The 11,306-nt window shown below is 37.9% G+C and overlaps 1 protein-coding gene across 1 annotated transcript; it reads right to left on the bottom strand.

The window, feature by feature from the left end:
• Positions 1 to 1,850: 1,850 nt before the first annotated feature.
• bccip (BRCA2 and CDKN1A interacting protein) lies at positions 1,851 to 8,700 on the bottom strand. The gene is made up of 7 exons (XM_063003623.1): positions 8,553 to 8,700; positions 8,267 to 8,341; positions 6,844 to 6,924; positions 5,391 to 5,477; positions 5,021 to 5,208; positions 3,319 to 3,484; positions 1,851 to 2,184 (listed from the first exon to the last, which is right to left on the bottom strand). The coding sequence occupies exons 1-7, from the start codon at positions 8,679 to 8,681 to the stop codon at positions 2,014 to 2,016; spliced, it is 897 nt and encodes a 298-aa protein (XP_062859693.1). The 5' UTR covers positions 8,682 to 8,700; the 3' UTR covers positions 1,851 to 2,013.
• Between the last annotated feature and the right edge of the window lie 2,606 nt (positions 8,701 to 11,306).

Below are 11,306 nucleotides of genomic sequence, written 5' to 3'. Positions count from 1 at the left end.
ACACTGTGTTCCAAATTATTATGCAAAAAGTGTTTAGGAGTGATAAGGTAAGAATTTTTTTGTTTGTCAGTTAAACTCATTGATGGTGATGTGTGTCAGGGCTCTTTATATCACTGAAAGCAATTGCAGACACCTGTGCTAATTAGTTTGGCAGGTGTGTCCAATTAAAGGCAAGACTACTTAAGAAGGCTGTCCCACATTATTAAGCAGCCTACATTTTCAGCCAAAATGGGAAAGAAAAAGGATGTGTCGGCTGCTGAGAAGCAACAAATTGTGGAGTGTTTAGGTCAAGGCATGACTACAATCAACATTGCCAAGACACTTCATCGTGATCATCGCACAATCAAGAAGTATGTAGCTGATTCAGAGCACACACGTGTGCGTGCTGATAAGGGAAAATTGAGGACTCTTTCCAACAGGCAATTAGGTCAGGTTAAAAGAGCAGCTGCAAAAATGCCTTGTCATAGCAGCAGACAAGTTTTTGAAACTGCTGGTGCCTCCAACGTCCCCCGAACAACAAGATGCAGGGTCCTTCAGAGGTTTGCAGCTGTGCGTAAGCCATCCTGTCGACCTCCTCTATCCATTGCACACAAGCAGAAACGGCTCCAGTGGGCCAAACAATACATGAAGACTGACTTCAAAACTGTTTTGTTCACCGATGAGTGCCGTGCAACGCTCGATGGTCCAGATGGATGGAGTGGAGGATGGCTGGTTGATGGACGCCCCATGCAAACAAGGCTACGGCGCCAACAAGGAGGAGGTGGAGTAATGTTTTGGGCTGGAATCATGGGGGGAGAGATTGTCGGCCCCTTTAGGATCCCTGAAGGGGTAAAGATGACCTCCATAATGTATGTGGAGTTTCTCAAACAGCACTTCCTGCCATGGTTCAAGAAGAAGAACCGTGCATTCCGCAGCAAGATCATTTTCATGCATGATAATGCACCGTCTCATGCTGCAAAGAACACATCTGCATCTCTGGCTGCTATGGGCATAAAAGGGGACAAACTTATGGTGTGGCCCCCATGCTCCCCTGACCTCAACCCCATTGAGAACCTCTGGAGCATCATCCAAAGGAGTGTCTATGATGGCGGGAGGCAGTTCACATCTAAGCAACAGCTCTGGGAGGGTATTCTGTCCTCATGCAAAACAATTGAAGCAGATACCATCCAAAACCTGACAAATTCAATGGACGAGAGAGTTCAGAAGCTCCTTTCGAACAAGGGGTCCTATGTGCAAATGTAACATCACCTAGAATAAAGTTTTGACTTGAAAACTGTTTGATTTCAGTTTGTAATAACCTGCTAATGCTTATAATTTCACAAATGACCATTTTTTTGTTCTTTATAAAAATGAAAAGGTTGAAAACTCTGCTGTGCATAATAATTTGGAACATGCATTTTGAGTGCATTTTGAGTGTTTTATTTTTTTTTTAATATACTGTTATCATTGGCAGTTTGTTCAAAAACCTTTCAATTGTACTCTAATAGTTGATGACAGGAAAATTACAATGACTGCAATTCATATTGGTATTTTTGGAAAATCTGAGAAAATATTATTTGCATAATAATTTGGAACACAGTGTATATGGTAAGTGGAGCTGATACAATGGACAGTGAGTGTAGAAACAAGGAGGTGGTTTTAATGTTATGGCTGATCAGTGTATAATACAATTATTAAGTAGTGTAAAGCTTAGGCCAACATATTAAACAACTGAAATTAGGTGTAGCTTGCTGTGGCTGCTTGGTAAGAATGGATACCACTGTGTTAAGACCTGTAGTCTATGTTGTCTATGTACATTTAGATGCTCAACAATAACAAAACTAGAAAAAACTGCAGCTCTGAGGCCCACAAAGACTGTAAACATGTGTTTAATTTAATATTCTGAGGTACTTGAGCAAGACTGTTCTGTGTTGACAATTATGCTCAACAGTTCCTCAGTGTAGAAGAGTGTATTATATGCAGATTTAAACAGGTAAAACTGGTGTTGTAGAGAAATGTGTGTATTAATGTGTTTTAAATTGTGAGATGTTCCTTCAGCTTGTCCATAATAACTGGCATTCTGTCCATGGGAATCAGAGACACTGTCCGGAAGGGTTTCAAAGGTACATCATCGTATGACCACTGTCCTGAGTGACATGAATCAGCTTCTTCCTGGACGGAGAAATGGAACTTCACCACGGCTTGCTGTAATTAATACAAGACGACATACCATTAGATAAAAAAAAAGCTAAAAAGTTAATTTAGCTAAGGAAAGAACTTGTGAGAATCACCTTTTTCATTTCAAAATGCATATCGTAAAAAAAAAAAGCTTAACGTGGATTAATGTACTAAAAAAACGACACATGAACACACTTCTGTTAATTATTACTGCTCAAAAGTTCTCTCCACTAATGAAATTCCTCGCTCGTTGTTTTAGTACAAATAGTCTATATAATAACAAGCATCAAGCATCTCCAAGATTAGTAAGTGTTTTTATATTATACTTGTGTTATTTTCAGTGTATAAGTGTCAAAAACAACCTCATTATTTTACATTTACCTAAAATATATGCAGTTCTACAGGACCATGAAACACATTAAAAGGTTTCCCATACATCCTTATGGGGAAAAATATCTTGAAACTGCACAGGCACCTCTAAACCTCTGAGCCGCTCAGGATATTCCTGTAGCACACCAGCGCTGGGCGCCATCTAGAGGGCATAATTGGCAGTGCCAGCAGGGAGGGGAGACCGGAATATAGTGCATGGGAGGAAAAGGGTTCCGTTAAGGACTGCACGCGGGTTGGAGGAGGCACGAGCAGCAATATACACTCCTTAACTGCAAAAATCGGGAAGACAAATTGACTACACTAAATTGGGAGAAAATAGGAGAAAAATGCATAAAATACACATATATAAAATAATAATAATAATTTAAATTGCTGCTGTTGGTAGGGACAGAGGTAGCCTAGTGGGTAGAGCTTTGGGCTATCAACTAAAGGCCCTTAAGCAAGGCCCTTAACCCTCTCTGCTCCAGGGGCGCCATACAATGGCTGACCCTGCACTCTGACCCCAGCTTCTAAACAAGCTGGAATACACAAAAAATAATTCGCTGTACTGTACATCTGTATATGTATAAATAATGGTGTTGTATTCTATTATTCCATTTTATTCTTAAATTATTAATAGCAGTCCTTCAGTATGTTCAGCACTTTTCACATGAGTAACCTTGTAGCTCCAGTATTAAACAGCACAGATCATGTCTTTCCTTAACTACATGAGAGATGTGGTAAACGCTGTAAAGTTATTTGTCAGATTTTGTTAAACCAAAACACATGTACCTCATAAAAGAACTCCTCCTCTGCATTGATGAACGTAGGTTCTTCCTTAGCTTGCCCTCGTGCCGTGTTCTTCTTCTTGGCTTTCTGACAGGTTTTGCTGATCATTATACAGTAGTGACATTTCCCACTGGGTTTATTGGTCCTCTGTGCCTCAGACATCTCCTTCCTGTCAAGAGTTGTTACAATTTTATTGCATATTCATAATGGACTTTAGCTCAGTTTATGGTAGCACAGTAAAATACTGAAAGGTTTCCATTCTGCCTTACTTAACACACATGATTCAACCCACCAGATAATTATCAACAAATTTTCATTGAATTTCCGTTGTGCTATCAACCGCTTGGGCATTACATATGCAGACTAGAATGATCCACTGTGGTGACCCCTAAATTCAGAAGCAGCCAGAAAAAAAAAAGAACACAATAACAAATCTTTCCAGGGCAAAGACTATCCAGAAACTGAGTTGGACACCCCTTTTTTAACTAAACACTTCAGATAAGTCCATTTAGATCCATGAATCCAAACAAAATGTTTTAGATCATTATTTTGATTGTGGGTACACATGAAGCCAATTTGTTTTACTGGGCTGGACATGTCCATTGGCAGTTCAACTCTCCAAGACTTATGCTATTTTTAGAAGGCATACAGTCATTACAATGTCTAGCAATACACAGATCAGCCATAACATTAAAACCACCTCCTTGTTTCTACACACACTGTCCATTTTATCAGCTCCACTTACCATATAGAAGCACTTTGTAGTTCTACAATTACTGACTGTAGTCCATTTGTTTCTCTGCATGCTTTGTTAGCCCCCTTTCATGCTGTTCTTCAATGGTCAAGACCCCCACAGGACCACTACAGAGCAGGTATTATTTGGGTGGTGGGTCATTCTCAGCACTGCAGTAACAGTGACATGGTGGTGGTGTGTTAGTGTGTTGTGCTGGTATGAGTGAATAAGACACAGCAGCGCTGATGGAGTTTTTAAACACCTCACTGTCACTGCTGGACTGAGAATAGTCCACCAACCAAAAATATATCCAGCCAACAGCACCCCATAAGCAGTGTCCTGTGACCACTGATGAAGGTCTAGAAGATGACCAACTCAAACAGCAGCAATAGATGAGCGATCGTCTCTGACTTTACATCTACAAGGTGGACCAACTAGGTAGGAGTGTCTAATACCAGCACAACACACACTAACACACCACCACCATGTCACTGTCACTGCAGTGCTGAGAATGATCCACCACCTAAATAATACCTACTCTGTGGGGGTCATGACCATTGAAGAACAGCATGAAAGCAGGTTAAAAAGGTATGTAGAGAAACAGATGGACTACAGTCAGTAATTGTAGAACTACAAAGTGCTCATATATGATAAGTGAAGCTGATAAAATGAACAGTGAGTGTAGAAACAAGGAGGTGGTTTTAATGTTATAGCTGATCAGTGTATATTTGCAAAAACTTAGTTTTCCATATCATGCAGCTCTGACAAAATAAAACAGGATCATTTTTAAACGTATAATTCTCTTATCAAAGAACTGACATTACTGATGTACCAAGACTCAAGTCTGTTTATCAGTATGTGGCATTTTTAACTGTAATAACAATAAATTATGATACAAAACTTATGGAGATGTCCACTTGTGCTACAGTAAGCAAAGCATGTAAATCTACATCCAACTAGAAGAATACTCACAGTAGTTGTCTATAGAGTGGCAGGGCAATCTGAGGGGGGACGTTAATAAATCGTTCACTAAGCAGCAGACCGACACTCTGAGATGGGTCATCCAGGACTTTCTGAAACTGCTCCACCACAGCAGCTGAGCAGATCTTTTCACACTGTGCCAAAACCAGCTCCTTAATCTGCTCCACACTTTCCAAACCCTGAGCAACAATCACACATACATGGTTATCAGGAAAATGACAGAAAATAAAATCTCTGTAAGACTAAAAAAATACTGTTTATATTTAACATTTACAATGTACAACAATTAAAAAAATTGTGTCTAATAATATTTCCTTTAAGACAATATGATACATGTTTCACATGATGACTGGTATTTTACCTTTCTTTCTGTCAGATTTATAATGCTGATGAACCCAAACACTTCATCTGGATCCTCATCATCACTGTCTTCAGGTAGCTCAGCTTGCTGCAAACAGATATGCTTACTTAATTAAATCACACCCACAGTCTCTGATGCATGTGAACAACCTACACAAAGTCATGTTCAAAACTTTAGCTGCTTCACCACATACTTTATCTTAAATGTTATGTAAAGTTTGCCAAAAACACCATCATTAGTTGGAAAGTTTACATTAGTCTGTAATGGAAAGGCACCAAAACATGCTAATTAAAATGAAGTTCTTCCTGAAAGCATTATTGTAGTTATTCTATAATGAGTTTCTACAGTCATAGTGAAGCATGATGCAAAATATCCATATCATGTATGTAAAAATGTATATTACATATTAATGTTATCATATTAGTTTCCAAGTTTAGTAATCTAAAACAGCTTTACTATTTATGAGTTAACAAATGATATATCAATCCTAATTTAAATTTCAATGCACAGTTTTCTTTTAAATTTGATTGGCAGCATTCTATTTGAATGAGCTTTTTCACAAAAATGGCCCATGCACACTGAGGGTCGGTATCAATGGTCTGAACTCTCGTGTAAAGATTGTAGCTTTAATCAAACAATGACGTTCGTTTAACCTGTTAATCACCGACACCCCTGGTAGATCCAATTTACATAAATAAACACTAGCAATTTTACCATAGATTGAACAAGTCTATGGAATTATACTGAAGGAATAAACACTCCAAGCAATCTACCCTTGGTGTGAGGAGTGGCGGGAGTGTGCTTTCTAACACATTAGGACAAAATAACTTAAATAACTAATATCTGGTAACTGCATAGGCCATAGTACATAATTTATTATTGTGACCCCTTGCACACTGTAAATGAGAAACTTCAGCAGATAAAGAGCACTCCTGGAAAACAGCTATTTTCAGCATACTGATCAGGTGATCAGAATAACTTAATAATGACAGTATTATTTATCCCCTTTAACAAAGTAGTCACTCCAAGTTAACTGGGAACTGCTTAGGATGTTTCACAGTGCATGGTAGGATGATAATTGTTTAATGGTCTGTCTGGTAGCAGCATAGAATATAATAGAATGTCTTTATTTGTCATATATACGTATACACCTGCACAGTGAAAATTATTTTCCGCAAATCCTAGTTAGTTTGGAAGCTAGGGTCAGAGCGCAGGGTCAGCCATTGTATGGCAACCCTGGAGCCAAGAGGGTTGAGGACCTTGCTCACTGGCTGCGTGGCAGAGGCAAAGCTGGGATTTGAACTCTCAACCTTTGATTGATAGCTCAAAGCTCTACCCACTAGGCTACCACTGTTCCCATCTCTGTTCTCTATGATTTATAGGTTTTTTTTCATTTTGCACCCTGTAAATATAAATTAAGTAACATTAATAAATTATTTGATATCGGTCTTACCTTAATTACACTGCCTATGTGGTTCTGCTGGATGATGACATCAGTGAGCTCTGAGGTATTAACATGTGCCTTGAGAAAAAGCTATAGAAAACAGACATTACTGTTAACTTTAACAGGACCGTCAATATTAAAAGTTTACAAGTTTACATATGTAAATGTGATTTGTGACAGTCTTGGGATGATTTCTACCATTTCTTTTTCTGTGACTAAAGAATTTAAACACAATTATATAACTTTCATTTACTTAATTCTTAAATTCAATTTTAAACATGTGCATATATTACACCTAATGTTTGCTTGCATGTTCCTTAACTCTTTTTAATTCAGTTGATCATTTCTGTCAATTTATTTACTGATCAACAAGCTTCTGGTGCACCTCAAGTTAGATCTTCAACCATTTTACTTGGTGGAACTGGTAGACATGTGTTACATGTCCAATACACGTTACAGTTGAGGTCAAGGGGACATTGAAAGGGCCATTCCAAAAAGCAACATTTCAGCCTCTCTAATCCATTTTAAAACTACTTTTGCCATTTGTTTTTATCATTGTTATGCTGAAACAGCCAGGTGTGTGAAAGATTTAACCTCCTGGGTGATGGCTTGAGATTGAGCTAAAAGAATCTAAAGTCATTTTTCTTCATTATTCTGTCCCCCAAAACAACCCCAGAACAAAGTACTGTATCCTGAGTTTAAATTCTTCACCCTTTCTGTTTAAACATGCTTATGGTCAGTATGTCCATTTAACATCTCTGCTTTATCTGTTTGTTTATTGCGATTTTAACGTCATGTTTTACACTGTGGTTACATTCATGACAGGAAGGGTAGTTATTACACAAGGTTCATCAGTTCACAAAGTTGCATCGAACACAGTCTTGGACAATTTTGTATCTCCAATTCACCTCACTTGCATGTCTTTGGACTGTGGGAGGAAACCGGAGCACCAGGTGGAAACCCACGCGGACACGGGGAGAACATGCAAACTCCACACGGAAAGGACCTGAACCCAGGGCCTTCTTGCTGTGAGGTGACAGTGCTACCCACTTAGCCACCGTGCCTTTTCTGTCCATGTTTATGTCCATTATCAGTAACAGAATCATTTTAAACTGGTTATTTTAGAGGAGGTGTTTCTGACTACATGTCGACTTCAAGCTTGTTTGACTGTGGACACTAAACCCATGTTCCAGCAGTTTCTAATTTGTGGCAGGCCTGTTTTTGAGTCTTAGATCACTGACAATTTATTTTTGACAATCTATTTTCTAGGGTATACTTTTATTTATTCCAACACTGCCATTACATAAATAAGCCTTTCATGAGTAAGTATACCTTTAATCTGAACTACACGTCATTAATAAAACTAAAACAGTAGTATCATGGACAGGAAACATTGTGATTAAAGTTATATGTTGCAACCTTAGTTTATTACCTGTTGCAGGAGTTTCTTAATCCCGTTGAAATCGTTGTCAGATATTGTGTGTGCCTCAAAATCCACCACCACTTCCTAAACATAAACTTTATTAAACATATTATCAAAAAATACACTGATAAAATATGCTGATAAAATATGCTGATAACATGAACTAGTACTGTTAAAGTCTTAAAGCGCATACTACCATACTAAACAGTATGTACATTATCAACAGAGCAGATGTTCACATACTACTCCAGTGAGCCAAGCAATACAAGGGCCGTAAATACCAAACCCAACTTACCTCATTTATTTCCTCTTCTGAATCTACACTCTCCTCTTCAGACTCCTCTAATTCTTCATCCGAGCTGCCATTACTTTCTTCAGGGTTTTCTCCACTTCCAATTGCTCGTCTTTTAGCAGAGGAAGCCATGCTGCTACTACAGCACACGTTGGGCGCAGACGCAAATGTATTTAGTAGAGAAACTGCCAACCATAAACCTTCATTACGGCTCCGACAGTCCTATCAAAACTATACAGCGATCATGCGAAATTAGAGCCAACATGGCGTCCATTTCTTTAACGCAGGGCTGTGGTGGAAGAAACCGTTCTATCGGAAAAGAGCGGTGCACATTTTACAAAATAAAGGTTACTATTTACAGATTACACAATACGAACTAATGGTAATTTTCTCATGTGAATCATTGTTCGTTTTAAAAGAAAAATATCACAGGAGAAAATTGTTATTGTGTAATCTGTGAATAAATATTCATATTTATAATTACATACATACATTTATAGTACAGTATAATAAATATGCCATGTTTAGAAACTCCACCTTAAAACCTGACTTATTGGTTAATTAATTTAATGTTTTATTTACAGAAAAAGAACAATTGAAAAAATTACTCAGTCTTAGTACTGCTGCTGATTATTAGGTTATCAGTTAAGGTAATGGACTAGTAGCATAAAGGTCGCTGGTTTAAGTCCCACCACTGCCAGGTTGCCACTGTTGGGCCCTTGAGCAAGGTCCTTAACTATTTTAAGTCACATTGGATAAAAGCATCTGCAAATTATAATACAAAAAAACAAAAACTAGTTTCATCACTCTGTATATATATACATGTCCCTCCAGCCCGTTTGACTACCATGGGGTCTATAGCTTTTAGCCGCTCGGCCCCCCGTCTCTGGAACTCCCTCCCACCAGATAATCGTAATATTGACTCTCTGGACATTTTTAAATCACGCCTCAAAACTCACCTGTTTAGGACAGCATACAGTCTTTAGCCTGCTCCCTTGACTATATATTTTTAACATTTCTTCCCTGTTTTTATTGCTGTTTTATGTTGTTAGTATATGTTTTTTGCTTTGATTTTATTATTTTATGTACGGTGACCTTGAGAGTCCTGAAAGGCGCCTATAAATAAAATGTATTATTATTATTATTATTATTATTATTATTATTATTATATATTATGGCGAGGAAAACAGGAAATATGTAGCAAACACTGATATATATAGTAGGTAAGTAAGTAAGTAAATTTTATTTATAAAGCACTCTTAAAACAACTTACGTTGACCAAAGTGCTGTACATCGAATAAGCATACATAACACAACATTATATTAAAAAAGTAAGAACCAAATAAAAATACAGAGTAAGAGACAAAATAAAACAAATACAAATAGACTAAACAATTAAAATTAACACAGCTCATCACTGTTCAAATGCCAGCTTATAAAGGTATGTTTTTAGGAGTGATTTAAAAACAGCGGCCGAAGGTGCTTGTCGAATATTAGGAGGTCGAGTGTTCCATAGCCTCGGAGCATAAACTTCAAACGAGCCCTAGGAACAGTCAACAAGTTCTGAGTGGCTGATCTTAAAGATCGCTGTGCGGTTGCGGGAGAAAGCATACCACTGAGATAAGCCGGGGCTTGACCATTAAGCGCTTTAAAAACAAATAAAAGCACTTTAAAATGAATCCTGTGCTGAACAGGCAGCCAATGTAGTGAGGCAAGGACTGGTGTAATATGGTTTCTTTTCTTGGTATTAGTCAGTAACCTTGCTGCTGCATTCTGGACTACCTGCAAGCGCCGCAACAGAGACTGACTAATCCCAATATACAGAGAATTACAGTAGTCAATTCTTGCAGAAATGAATGCATGAATAACTTTTTCCAGGTCAGAATAGCAGAGAAAAGGCTTAATCTTCGCAATATTTCTGAGCTGGAAGAAGCTATTCCTTACCACAGAGTTGATTTGTTTATCAAATCGGAGGTCAGAGTCAAAGATAACACCAAGATTTCTCACAGATGTTTTGACACATGTAGACAAGTGACCAAGGTTATTGGAGACACTATTGATGTGATATGGAATGAAACTCGATATATTTGGAATGAAACTGATACATATGGAATGAAAACTACGTATATAATGACACTCAATATGTATGGAATAAATACTGATAAAATAAAACTCAATATATATGGAATGAATACTGTATATATATATATATATATATATATTGTATATATATACAGTGTATCACAAAAGTGAGTACACCCCTCACATTTCTGCAGATATTTAAGTATATCTTTTCATGGGACAACACTGACAAAATGACACTTTGACACAATGAAAAGTAGTCTGTGTGCAGCTTATATAACAGTGTAAATTTATTCTTCCCTCAAAATAACTCAATATACAGCCATTAATGTCTAAACCACCGGCAACAAAAGTGAGTACACCCCTAAGAGACTACACCCCTAAATGTCCAAATTGAGCACTGCTTGTCATTTTCCCTCCAAAATGTCATGTGATTTGTTAGTGTTACTAGGTCTCAGGTGTCCATAGGGAGCAGGTGTGTTCAATTTAGTAGTACAGCTCTCACACTCTCTCATACTGGTCACTGAAAGTTCCAACATGGCACCTCATGGCAAAGAACTCTCTGAGGATCTTAAAAGACGAATTGTTGCACTACATGAAGATGGCCAAGGCTACAAGAAGATTGCCAACACCCTGAAACTGAGCTGCAGCACAGTGGCCAAGATCATCCAGCGT

Source organism: Trichomycterus rosablanca, chromosome 10 (genome assembly GCF_030014385.1).
Source record: "Trichomycterus rosablanca isolate fTriRos1 chromosome 10, fTriRos1.hap1, whole genome shotgun sequence".
NCBI lineage: Eukaryota > Metazoa > Chordata > Actinopteri > Siluriformes > Trichomycteridae > Trichomycterus > Trichomycterus rosablanca.
Note: the sequence above shows the minus strand (reverse complement) of the source record. Positions and strands in the feature narration are given on the sequence as shown.